General features: G+C 33.0%; 2 protein-coding genes across 3 annotated transcripts; both read right to left on the bottom strand.

Annotated features, from left to right (window-relative positions):
• Positions 1-4,711: 4,711 nt before the first annotated feature.
• Positions 4,712-7,083, bottom strand: LOC142539053 (protein indeterminate-domain 14-like). The gene is made up of 3 exons (XM_075644347.1): positions 6,644-7,083; positions 6,155-6,554; positions 4,712-5,579 (listed from the first exon to the last, which is right to left on the bottom strand). Exons 1-3 carry the CDS (start codon positions 6,744-6,746, stop codon positions 4,748-4,750), a joined length of 1,335 nt encoding a protein of 444 aa, XP_075500462.1. The 5' UTR covers positions 6,747-7,083; the 3' UTR covers positions 4,712-4,747.
• A 2,780-nt stretch (positions 7,084-9,863) lies between these two features.
• Positions 9,864-12,522, bottom strand: LOC142540898 (UV-B-induced protein At3g17800, chloroplastic-like). 2 transcript variants are annotated; one of them, XM_075647355.1, is made up of 4 exons: positions 12,378-12,522; positions 12,092-12,257; positions 10,991-11,283; positions 9,864-10,880 (listed from the first exon to the last, which is right to left on the bottom strand). In XM_075647355.1, exons 2-4 carry the CDS (start codon positions 12,230-12,232, stop codon positions 10,061-10,063), a joined length of 1,254 nt encoding a protein of 417 aa, XP_075503470.1. In that variant the 5' UTR covers positions 12,233-12,257; positions 12,378-12,522; the 3' UTR covers positions 9,864-10,060. The 2 variants fall into 2 exon arrangements, with proteins under 2 accessions (XP_075503470.1, XP_075503471.1); XM_075647356.1 differs by lacking the exon at positions 12,378-12,522 and having other exon boundaries at positions 12,092-12,306.
• Between the last annotated feature and the right edge of the window lie 575 nt (positions 12,523-13,097).

The following is a 13,097-nucleotide window of genomic DNA, read 5'->3' as shown; positions in this document are numbered from 1 at the left end:
GTGCGTCATCACCACGTCGCCAAGCCGCCCTTTTTCGGTGAACTCACCTCAATGCAAAGTTTGTTTAAATTATTAGTGCAATCTAAACAATGAGTGCAGTATTCGATCGTGTACCAGATTATATGATTGAAAAACAAAGGACGGTCCAGTTGATTGTTCAAATAGATTTATAAGAAGGAATATATAGGCTAATCATGGACTACTTTGGTGCAAGCGTTTTTGAACGCCAATGTAATTAAACTCTAAACACCTTATGGATGGAATTTGAATCATATGACACCCAAAAAAAAGTTGATTGTCAAATTAATTTTTTTTTTTTGAAAAGTTTTTAAACTTCTCCTATGTCTTGAATGGGAGAACACGGCACTTCAACAATGATATCTTTTTGATCCGCACAAAACTAAATCCCAGATAGGTGATGCATTTACACGAAGATGAACTGCAACATCATGGAGGCAAGTGAAACAGCCTTTAACAACGACATCTTCAAATCATTACGAGATCATTGCAATGCATGAAGCATGTCGGGAATGTAAATGGTTGAGATCCATGACACAAAATATCCAAGAATCATGTGAGTCGTCAACAACCAAAGATAGCCCTAAAATAATATTTGAAGATAATGTTTGTATTGTACAACTAAAAGGAAGCTACATCAAAGAGGATAGAAAAAACATATTTCACCAAAATTCTTCTGTACACACGAGCTTACAGAGAATAATGATATTTATGTTTAGCAAATTCGTTCAAGTAACAATGTAGCTGACTTATTCACCAAGACATTGCCAACTTCAACGTTTAAGAAATTGGTAAACAAGATAGGGATACATCAATTATTATCTTAGATATGATTGAGATCGTGAGAAATATCTATTGATGTTCTTATTTTATCTTGTTTATTTTTTTTCCCACTTGATTTTACTGACAACGTTTTAACGAAACAATATTTAAGTCCCATCATCTCTCTGAAATAATTTGTTGATTCAATAATCATATAAGTGAAGTGTTATATAGATAAATTATTGTAGATAATTTTTGAGGTAAGATTTCAATCAAATATATTGTGTTATCAACGATTCAAATTCTTTAAATGTACTATATAAACATTTATTTCTAGCGATGAATATAAACATTCTTACTCATTCTCTCATCTCTATATTATTTAGCATTCACAATAAGGAGTTGTTTTTTATATGTAAAAAAAAATTCGCTAAAATTCTAGGTTTGTTGAGCAGTCATAAAAGACTAACTTTGCAAATAAATGCATCGGGTTGTGACGTAAGTCGAACTTCACTCAAGCTCGTGAGTTGGTTCGATAACGAGAATAAGATTTAGTAATAGAACTTTTGTGAGCTCATATCATAAGTTGTTCTCACTAGCTCGTGCTTGGAGATGAGTTTGATGAATTATATTTATTCACATGTTAGTTCAATTCTAATATTTGGGACAATGTCGTAGTTGTTGATCTAATGACGACAAAGAGGATCACATTATTTTTTTATACCATACAATGCATTATTAACGTTGGAAAAAAAGAGAATACAACCTTGGATGAATTTTTTGTCGGTGTCCTAAGGACGTACTAAAAAAATATAATCTCTCTATGTAGCACAAAAATATTAATTTGTATTTTATATATTTAATTAAATTAAAACTTTAATAAAAGTGTGGAAAAATGGGCAGGAGATGGCAGTGCCGCAGTGGGTTAAATTTTATGGAGATTGGAGCGAGGAAATAGACGAGTCAGTCATCTTTTAATAATAATAATAATAATAATAATATATACTGTATATAAAACTTAACAATACTCATTCGTCTCATTATATAGATTTTTTTTTTCGACTTGTTTTTGTTTTTATTAATATATCTTTATGAATTATATCTTGTTAAACATGCAACTGTTTTCTGAATAATTAAATAAAGATAAAATAAAAAATTTATGTATAAGTTTTATTTTTCGAATTATTTTTTTTAATTTATGCGAATATATATTGAGTAGTTATTTTGTCATTTGGATTATTGGATGTTAGTATAGAATTGGATTTTGTCATTTGGATTATTGGATGTTAGTATAGAATTGGATGAAGTAGCAACAAATTTGCTGCAGTGGTTTAAGAGTAGGTTTCTTGTGAGACGGTCTCACGAATCTTTATCTATGAGACGCGTCAATCCTATCCATATTCACAATAAAAAGTAATACTCTTAACATAAAAAGTAATACTTTTTCATTGATAACTCAAATAAAATATCCTCTCACGGAACACGACATGTGATACCATCTCACACAAGTTTTTGCCGTGGTTTAAAGCGGGGGACGGGTCACCTCGATTTCTCATGCTCAGACGGACAGTTATAACATATGGTACCATATAGAAAAATAAATATAATATATCGTATCTAAAATTTCGGTATATTCAATATCGTTTCGGAAATTTTGGCATGTATAATTAGGATATCGATTATATCAAAATATGTGGTACAATATCAATATATTTCGTTTTATATCGAAAAATATTTTATATTTTTTTAAAAAAATAACTTTATTATTTACAAATATTATATTTTTTTTAAAAAAAAATATCTTTAAATTTATATATACTATTTTTGTATTTCGATATTTATCGAAAATTTCAAATTTCATATCATTAACGTATCGAACATTTCGATATTTTTCAATAAAATAAATTCAGTGTATCAAAAATTGCATATTTTTTTCGAACCCTACCCCCACCAACAAAGATCTTCTAATGGTTCAAACCAAATCTGACATGAACCAAATGTTGACTGTACACACACTATTCTACGTTATTGATATCTTTACAAGGATATAATCCATCGGCCATTGTCTCATTCGTTGTTGCGTTGGAAACAATATTAATTTGGCACATGTGCGAAAATTCTCAGTAGAAATCCTATTTATATTTTGAGTAACAATATGTGTATCGCAAATAAATATATATATGTGTTGATATTTGATTGTAAAAATTTATAAGTAATAGGTAATTTGTGAGATGGTTTAACAGATCTTTATCTATGTGATAAGTCAACCATGTATATATTTACGATAATAAGTAATACTTGTGTGAGACAGTCTCACGGGTTGTATTTTGTGAGACAGATCTCTTATCTGGGTTATCCATGAAAAAGTATTATTTTTTATGTTAAGAGTATTACTTTTTATTGTGCATATCGGTAGGATTGACCCGTCTAACAGATAAATATTAATGAGATCGACCGTCTGACATGAGACCTACTCATACTTTTGACATAAAAAATAATAATTTTTAATGGGTGACCCAAATAAAATATTCGTTTCACGAAAATTGACTCTTCAGACTGTCTCACAAATTTTGTTGTGAATAATAAGAAGTTACAACTCATTAAATACGTAATAATTTAAAGGCAAAAATTTCTGTGAGACGGTATCACGGGTCGTATTTTTTAAGACTGATTTCTTATTTGGGTCATACATGAAAAATTATTACTTTTTATGCTAAGAGTATTACTTTTTATTGTAAATATCGGTAGGGTTGACCCATATCACAGATAAAAATTCGTGAGACCTTCTCACAAAAGAACTACTCTAATTTAAATATTACAAAGAATGATATAAAAATGTTATAAAAGATTTGCACCGGTGAATTTTTCACTTCGAGTAAGGGCATGACCGAAATTTAACCTTAGTAATTTTGTGATCTACCTCTGATACACTTTAATCTCCCTAGTTAATGCGAATCTTTATGAAATCAAAGTAACTTTTATGACTTTTTGAGAAGAAAAGTAAAAATTTATCAAATTCACGTAATTGTTTCTGTAAAAAGCTTATACGGCCAAAATAAAGCTCAAATTGGGTAGAAAGATTCAAATCCATGAATTAATAAATGAACAAGTTAACTTCATGGTGAAGTAATGAAGATATGTTTCACATTGTAGATTTATTATAAGTTTTGTATTTGAATTCATGCATATCTTCTTAGTTTCTTTTTTAAGATTTGGATTTTAACTCAATTACATTAATTATATATGTGTTCTTAAAGAATACAAAAACTCTAATGAGATTGTCTAACGGTTCAATTTTGTTAGACAGATCTCTTATTCGAACCAACCCCTTGACTTGGCTATTATTCCATCTCAAATTCCTTTTTTCATTCATCACTCCTCACACTTCCTCTTGGCAAATTCTGCGTGGCAATACATGAATTCATATAAACTTTGATCATTTTTCTTGGATTCCTATTCTCTAAGATAATGATGTAAACGAACCAAATCGTTTGTGAGCTATTCGAAGCTCGATTCGATAAAAGCTCGTTTGAGCACGTTTAATGAGGCTCGTAAAGATAAACAAACCAAACTCAAGCTTTACAGTATTCCACTCGTTAGCTCGTGAACATGTTCGTTGGTAAGTTCATGAGTAATCTTTTAGATGAAAAAATAATAGTTTTGATATTTGATTTATTGATTTTGCATATTATTTATGAAATATATAGAAAAATCTATTAAATTTATTTATTATAATAAATATACAAATTTTAATAAAAATAATATATTTTTCTTTATATATAATTTACTTTTTAATTAATTTAATAAAAATTTAAATCTATAATTCATATTTATTAAGCTTATCTAGACTTCGATAAAGTTTTGAATAAGCTCGTGAGCCATTAAATAAAGCTCGAGCTCGGCTCGATTATAAACGAACCAAGCTCAAACATTCAAGAGTTCGGCTCAACTCGACTCGTTTACATCTCTATCTAAGAGCTGCTGATATGTTACTCATGCCAAGTGAAATCTCACAAGAAGAAGACGAAGCTTCTGCAAATGGCAGAAATGGCGGCCAGGAAGACGATGCCGCGTGACTCTGCCGGAATTTTTGCTTGCAAGAATTACAAGTGATTTGCAGCATAACAGAGTTAACTTGCTCCGTGGCGTACTCTTTCAGTGCATGAGCCTTCTGCAGCTCTCCTATGGCCTGTTGCCGGATCCTTTTCGCGTCGGCGAATTGCTGCGCCGCCATTTCTAACTGTCTTTTCGCTTCCTGCCTGGCCTTGTCAGAGTAAGCTTTCTCCGCCATGGCTATCCTAAGCTGCTCTTGCGCTAGCTCTTTCAGCCTTTCCGCAGGCACAGCCACTGCCGCTGCTGAAAAAGGTAGTTTTCCACAGATGGTGCTGCCACCCTGCGGCGAGCACCAATAGTTGACGGTGGTTTTACAGCTATCTGTGTATGTTCTTCCTCCCATCTCCGACAACCCAATCGAGAGCTGCAGCTGTGTAGACCGATCCTCGTCTAATTTCTTAGAAAGAAGCTCGAGTTCAAGATTCGGGTAGCGGGAGGCGGTGGTTCCGCAGGCGCCGCAGCCGAAGTTGCTGAAGAAAATGGGATCTATTTGTCTGGGCAAAGCACTACCGCTAGGCCTGGGAGTTACGCTGAGATAGGTGTCGCTGGAGGGACTGGGGCTCGAAGCCGTTAGAGATAAGCAAGCCGCCACCAGCCACGACGGCCGTGGCGGCTGTAAAGGGTGAGATTCTGATCGGCGCTGCCCCATGCTGCAAGCATCTTGATGCTCGATGAAACTCTCCACCCTATGAAAATCAAAGATTTTCAATAAAAACAAGATCATTGTTTAATCAATTCCAAAAAACATATTCAAATAATAAACAGTAGAAAACTCTTCAAATATATATGATAATGAATAAAAATGGTCTTTGGAACAAGGTAGAATTATAGCATATTAAATAATAATATGATCAAAGATTGAAATAATTATGTAAAAATGATAATTCAAAGTAAATTATATCATGCACATGAAAACATCTGAAGTGGGATTTCAAAAAAATTCAATTTTTATTCAAAAGAAATCATTGTTTATATATTAAATATAGATCAGTGAAGTCAAAATCGAGTCTTCTTGAGAAAAAGTTGGAAGGAACACAGAAACCCACATTTTTAAATAAAAAGGAGTATGAAAGAATTAAAACTCTACCAGAAAATTGTACCAAAAAACATTCTGCACTGAATACGATGAAAAAATATATTTGAAAAGACAAAATCCCTGATTTCGTTCTGCCAAAATATATATCTTTTTCTTTTATCCTTTCAACCCTTTGACTAACTCTAATAAACAACATTATTTCTTCAAAGAAAATTAACCAAGAACCTGGAAAACACACGGCCACAATCACATGAATGCCCACGAGTCCCACAGGTTTTCAGATGGGCTTTGTAATCTGACTGAACTGCGTATCCTTTGGAACATTTCTCGCAGACCCATTGCTTCTGATTACTGTGCTTCCGCCTGAAATGTTTCTTGATCCCGACGAGATCTCCAAGCGCGTGGCAAGGATCGTGGTGGAGGCAGCTGGGTTCCGGGCAGACGTAGACACGCTTCTGGGCCATCGGGTTCTCGCGCTTCAGCAGTTTCCATGGCACTTTGTGCCGTCTTCGGTGCATCTGCAGGTTCTGGTCACGCTGGAACCCTTGGTCGCAGATCTCGCATACGTATCGATCTAATTCCAGGAGGGTTTTCGGGGATAAAGAAATCACCTCCGCATCTGGATCTAGAACAATACAAAAGTCGACCAAAAAACTTTGAAATTTGATCATGGGAAATCCGAAATTTGATCATGTAATTAAACTGACAAGTTACCCGGATTTCCAGCGGGCCGTCGTTTTCTTTTGCTGATGCTTCCGTTTTCTGAAGAAGAGAATGGCTCGGAAGAAGGACAGTGATTATCACTGTTTCTCAACATTGATCCAACTGACAGATTCTTATGAAAAAATGATCCAATCCCAACTGATATATGATTCAACAACTGATATCCCTTTTCATTCCTTCATCTCACATGAACCAATGATGGGATGTATATATACACATACATGGGATTACTGTTCATATACATGAACTTGAGCTTCAACCATGGAAGAAAATCAAGAAGCAAAAAAATATGTACATAAAGCGAAGAAAAATTTCTTTTTCAGATTGAAGCTTTCAGCTCTTCAACTTTTTGCTCTTCACTTTACTTCTCCTCTCTACTCTCTTACAACCTTCGCCATGACCGCTGGAAGCATCCTCAATAACAAGAGAGAGAGAGAGAGAGAGAATGAGAGATACCGGGTAGCCGTAGGATGGAGCAGGGGACAAATATATAGTTCCAGCTTGAAGAAGTAATCGCGGCAAAAGCAAAAAAAAAACATATATCCACCTCGCTAAGGAACAAAAACACATTCATTATGATGATGATTTAAATTGGGTTCAGTGAAATTTGCATGCATATATATATATATAGACACACACACCCCATTGGGGTCTCATACTCTCATTCTTTGTCAGTTTCACGGGCAGACTTTGTTTTGTTCCCATATTTTTAATACATTAAATTTTGTGATATTTTTCCATAGCTCTAGATTTTATTTATCAATATTAGTTCAACCATGATTTAAAAAATCTTAGCTCGGAAAAAAATGAAAATCTGACTCCCCCGCGGGAGTCCGTTTCATGTTAACAGCATCTTTATATACCTTTTATCACTCTAGGGGACAGCCTTTTACGAAATGAAAGGCTTCCGGTAAAACCAAGCAACATACATGATTTGGATATCTTTTTAGGGAATCATGATTTGGACTTATTTTAATATCAACTAAATCAAGAAAATTGGTTTACTTCAAATTTGAATAAAATAAATTTTTAAAAATCTAACTAAATTGTTATATTAATATAAAATAAATTTTGTTAATTTAATTTGATTTTTCTTGGACATAGAAATGTTTTATTTGGTTTTAAATTTGTATTATATTATTTGAACACCCTTACTTAGTGAGTGCAATTGTATGTTTCGTGAAAAAAAAAAAACATGCTAAAGTTTTCTGTTCTCTCTAATGTTAAAATTGTATCTTCGACTTTTAACTTTATTTTCCGTTAATTTCTGACATGACATGATATAATATTAATGTGTCGACGAAAAATATTAACTTATCAAACATCATGTCACCACTCCTTTAAAATGAGATTAAAAACAAATAAAAAGCAAAATTATAAAATTAAGATTCAAATATGACAAATTAGATTAGAAAACTAAGAATACAACAACCATTATAAGAAAAATGATTTTACGCAGCACATCGTCAATATCGTGCATTAAAAGCATGCTGCGAATAGTACTTTTAACGACGTGCACCCATATGTGCACTGTTAATATTGTTGCACTTGACAGAAATAACGGCGTGCATTAAAAGCACACTGCGGATAGTAATATCGACTTCACAACACTTAAAATTTTTCTCTTTTATACGATTTTAGTTTCGATTTAGTTACATTTTTTTGTTTCAATTTTTGGTTAATTTTTTAAGTATTAGTTAAGATTATGAGTATTGTTATCATAGTTGTATTGTAGTTTTTTTTAAAATTTATTAAATTATAAAAATAAATTTTTTTTATTTTTACGAAAATTTAGCGACGATTTTGAACTGTCACGAAATGTAGCGACATTTTTGTAACCGTCGCTAAATTTAAAGACCTCGCGAATTTTAGATGTTCTATGAATATTAACGGCGTACATTGCACGCTGCGGATAGTTGTATTAACGGCGTACATATGCACGTTGTGGATAATAGTATTAACAGCGTGCACATGTACGCCATGGATAATCTTGAACTTTCAACAGTTTGCAACTTTGCAGCGTGCAATGTGCGCCGCGGAAAGAGAATTTGCGTGCTGTGAAAAGTCATTTTTGTTGTAGTGAACATAAACCACTAAAACCACTAAAATACTTTATTCCTATGTTTTCAATATTTTAATGCATCGTTGATTGTCATCTCATTTCCTCGAGAACCAGAGATCTAATACAGACATCAATGCATTATTTCAAATCCCTTGTCAAATTTTTACTCATAGATAAAAGCATAATTTCAAGTGATATATTAATTTATCTATCGTATTTTGTGTTTATTTTATTATATTATTTATTGACCTACTAAATATTTATCTTACATTAATCAAATTATTGAATTCAAATTACAATATTATTTATTATTAATATTTTTTTAATTAGTAAAAAATTAAAATAATAATTTATCATTTTATCTCAAATATAATCGATCAAATCCAGCAAGACATTCATTCTCATCTTCTGCATCACGTGCGTGATCAGAATCCAGCTTCCATCATATGTCTCCCATTCTTTCAGCACAACAAACAAATATCGGCTACCTTTAAATTAAATTATGTCCCTTAATTTATTAAATTAAAATTTTCGATCTATTAATTTTTATTAATTGACAAAAACTTGTGTGAGACAGTCTCACGGGTTTTATTTTGTGAGACATATATCTTATTTGAGTCATTCATAAAAAAAATATTATTTTTTATGTTAAGAGTATTACTTTTTATTGTGAATATCGGTAGGATTTACTCGTAGATAAAGATTCAAAATATTACTTTTTATTGTGAATATCGATAGAGTTGACTCGTAGATAAATATTTGTAAGACCGTCTCACAAAAGACATACTCTAATTAATTATAAGACACGAAGACATACATATTCGTCATACTTATGTTATACAAGGTAGGACACTATTTAAAGGTGTATATAAAAGCGAACATTTTTCTTTACATATGAGATCAATTTTTACGTCCACTGAAAAAATAAGAACCTCGTATATATTGATAACTGTAGGAACAATGTCCTAAGAATAACATCTTATTGACCACAATTTGATCAAAAATATAATTAACATTATTTCGATCATTGAGTTTTAACTGTACTTAAGCTTGAGCAAGCTAGATTACACAAGATGAGCAGGAACTGCTAGTTTTCCTCCAAGCGAGATGGCCGCGCGGCGTGGCGTAAATTATAGAGAGGAAACGTGATACATTAATTGCCATTCAGTTATATAGATAGTTCAAGTGAGTCTAACATGACATCAACACTAACGTTATATAGAATTCAAAACACCCGTGTCACTATATACAGATCACTTGGAGAAAGAGCACCCCATCACGGATTTTATTCGTCAATGACGTTTCTGTTGGAATGCTCATATTCCCAGGCAAAGAGAACACAAGGCCTAGTTTGCAACAAAATGGTACCTCATATCGATGTAGCTCTCGACGTCCCACAGGAAGGAACCGAAGGTCACAGCCTCCAGAACGAGTCTTTTCAGACCACCAAAGCTAATCTTCATCTGTTCATCCTTGGAAGAATCAATGGTTCCTTCAGGAGTGATAACTATCTCAGGTCTACCAAACAATGCTTCGGTGTGTTTCTCTATGATGCTAATAGCTTCTTTAGATCTAATGGTTGCATATCTCTGAAGTGTATCCCCATCAAATGACATGACATAAGCCCTTAATCTTGATGGCTTTGCTCCATTGAAGTTTCCAGCGCCAATACCACCAGTCCATGATGAAACTTCCGGGTGGGATTGAGCATTTCCGAAAGCCTTATCACTGCTTTCAGTACCAGGTCTCGTCTCCTCATCTATGACATGTTGGATATTGGTCCCTCCATCATCAATACCCTGTGGTAGGATTTTAATTGTTTTCTCCAGCTGAAATCTCTGGTCTATTCGTTTCAGAAAATATCCATACATAATCGATGCAGCATAAACCTGCCCAACTCTTAGTTTGCTTATTTGAGCCATTGAGTTGGAATCACCAGGTTGATTCCCAAGAATCAGAGCCAGATGATTTTGAATCATCTCATATGCTTCAGGGGAGTGGAGATGCTCAACCTTCTCCTCTTGGCTGGTCAAAGGGTTCGGTGGTGATGGTGCTATAGCAGGAACCAAATGCACATTAGCATCCATAAATTTCTGTACCACCAACGCATACAATATCTCTTCCAAGGCCTTTTTCCTTTCATTGGATTTGACCTCCGCAATTCTCCTGAAATTAGAATCATTTAAAATTTTCGACCCATCATAAGCTTTCAATAGAAGCAGACATAAAATTATAAGTTAAAGTAGTTTAATTACTGCATAAGCACAAATACTAACCTGTGCAAAACTAATTCTGTACCAGATGCAGATGACCCTTCCTTCTCTTCCTCGGCATCACGGTCAGACTGAAGCTGTTCAAGCTGTTGTTCGACTGCAGCAGGGACAAGGTGCGGATGACTTATTAAAATCTGTGACAGAAATTGACCAATTGGTGACTCAAGTTGAAGTGGAGCGATAGGAGACGCAGGGCTATCAGAATCTGATTTCATAGATGCCCTAACTGCATTGCGCTTCCTGCTAAAAACCAGTTTTCTAATGCCAAAGTTCGAAATAGAAATCGACTGCCCTTGCTGCAACACACAAAGCAAATATGATTTGAATTATATAAATGGAAATAAATAAAAAAAACCAACAGTAGAGGTGTGGCTAAAGCTTGAAAATATTTCAGATTGTATGTGTGTGTGTATATATATAAAGCCAGAGGGTATGTCTTCTTCGTCCATGAAAATAAAACCAAACATTACACTCATTTTCATTTCTTTCATCCACGACAAATTTTCGTTCCCTTTTACATCTCCAAAACATTGTTGCCATTGTCAATTTAATTGTAACCACCATTTTTATATCACGGCATAACATCTATCATAAAAATTCTTTCCTCACAAAACAAAGTCAAAAATACATCATGTTCTTCATAAACTTTCCAACAAATGATTTTAGAATCATCAATGACAAACCAAGTTACCCGAGCCTTTTTGGCTCACAAAAAAGAGATGCCCTCACATGTCAAAGTCAAACTTCGATTTGTTGACAATAAAATAAAATAAAAATCCAAACCCATTCTAAACATGCCCCATCACGAGCAATCAAGGAATCCTAAACATCATTGTCTGGCACTGGTTTTCCAAAAGTAACAAAACATGATAATTTTTAACACAGTTTCAAGATATAATCTATGCTCTCGATAATAAATAAAAAGATGCAAAGTTCTCACAAAAACACGTATTTAACAATCCAAGCAATCAATTATGGCTAACTAAACAATCCAAAAACCAAATTAAGAACACAAAGTAATTCCAAGACTCAATCTTTTAGTAAGAATACAAAACTCTATCAACTCACACGATACAACCAACCCAAGGCCAAAAAAAAAAATACCTGGATCGAAGCGTTTGAAAATGGAGATCTGAACGCAACCCGCATAAAACCCGTGCTAGTAGACCCAGATCGAGCAACCCAGTCAGGAGGCAAATGGGAAACATTAGCGAAAGAAGACTGAAAAGCCGCCACGGTTTCCATCTTCAATCAACACCGCCTCCCTCCACTGTGGCAAAAACAGAAACAAATTAAACCCCTACAAAAGATGAACAAAGATCCGCAGAAAATAAACGAAAATTCAAAAAAACAAGAACATAATCAATTATTATCTGCCACAGTTTTTTACCTGACCGAAAAAAATCACGAATCGGGGTAGTCCGTGTTTGGATTCGCGCAGAGAAAAACACAGTAAATTTGATGATTAAGTAGAAGTCTCCGAAGCAAAGGGCCCTTTATTTCACTTAATTTACGAAATGCCCAATTTAATTTTGGCAAAAATACGTGAGATTATATTATTGATAAAGATCTATGAGATCGTCTCACAAAAACCTATTATTTAATTTTTGATGATTGTGTTATAAAATAAATAAATCAAATATGCACTTTAAATATTGACATCATATAATTAAATATTTTAATATGTTGATAAAACTTATTATATTTATTATTCCTAATTTTTTCTCTCATTTTTTCTACTTTTTCAACTGACCAACAAAATAATACAAAAACTATAAATGTTTAACATAATTATAAAATATTTTATATCTACATTTTTTAATTTCATTCAAGTTAAAATTAATTATATATGATTAGAAATTAATAATATTTCAATTAAAAATTGGGAGTTCTATTTTACGTATTTTGATTTTAGGTTAGGTCAATTAACAGGACTAGATATATAAATTTAGTTTGATACAATAAAATCGGACCAAGCAAGTTTAACCAATAAATAGTAAACATAGATAAGTCATCAACACCTACCTAGTTTTCGGGTGAATTAAATATTTAGTTTTCATTTGGTTTATTATTTATTTAAATTTATTATTATATTTTAGTTAAAAAAAAA

This window comes from Primulina tabacum, chromosome 3, assembly GCF_025594145.1.
Source record: "Primulina tabacum isolate GXHZ01 chromosome 3, ASM2559414v2, whole genome shotgun sequence".
NCBI lineage: Eukaryota > Viridiplantae > Streptophyta > Magnoliopsida > Lamiales > Gesneriaceae > Primulina > Primulina tabacum.
This window is presented reverse-complemented; position numbering and strand designations above follow the sequence as displayed.

Excerpts from the sequence above, each read along its gene's own strand:
- LOC142539053 (XM_075644347.1), bottom strand. The coding sequence starts at position 6,746 with ATGTTGAGAAACAGTGATAATCACTGTCCTTCTTCCGAGCCATTCTCT. Across the intron at positions 6,555-6,643 it reads ACGGCCCGCTGGAAATCCGG|ATCCAGATGCGGAGGTGATT; the intron begins GTAACTTGTCAG and ends GTATTGTTCTAG. Across the intron at positions 5,580-6,154 it reads TGTGGCCGTGTGTTTTCCAG|GGTGGAGAGTTTCATCGAGC; the intron begins GTTCTTGGTTAA and ends TGATTTTCATAG.
- LOC142540898 (XM_075647355.1), bottom strand. The coding sequence starts at position 12,232 with ATGGAAACCGTGGCGGCTTTTCAGTCTTCTTTCGCTAATGTTTCCCAT. Across the intron at positions 11,284-12,091 it reads TTTCAAACGCTTCGATCCAG|CAAGGGCAGTCGATTTCTAT; the intron begins GTATTTTTTTTT and ends TGTGTGTTGCAG. Across the intron at positions 10,881-10,990 it reads ACAGAATTAGTTTTGCACAG|GAGAATTGCGGAGGTCAAAT; the intron begins GTTAGTATTTGT and ends TTCTAATTTCAG.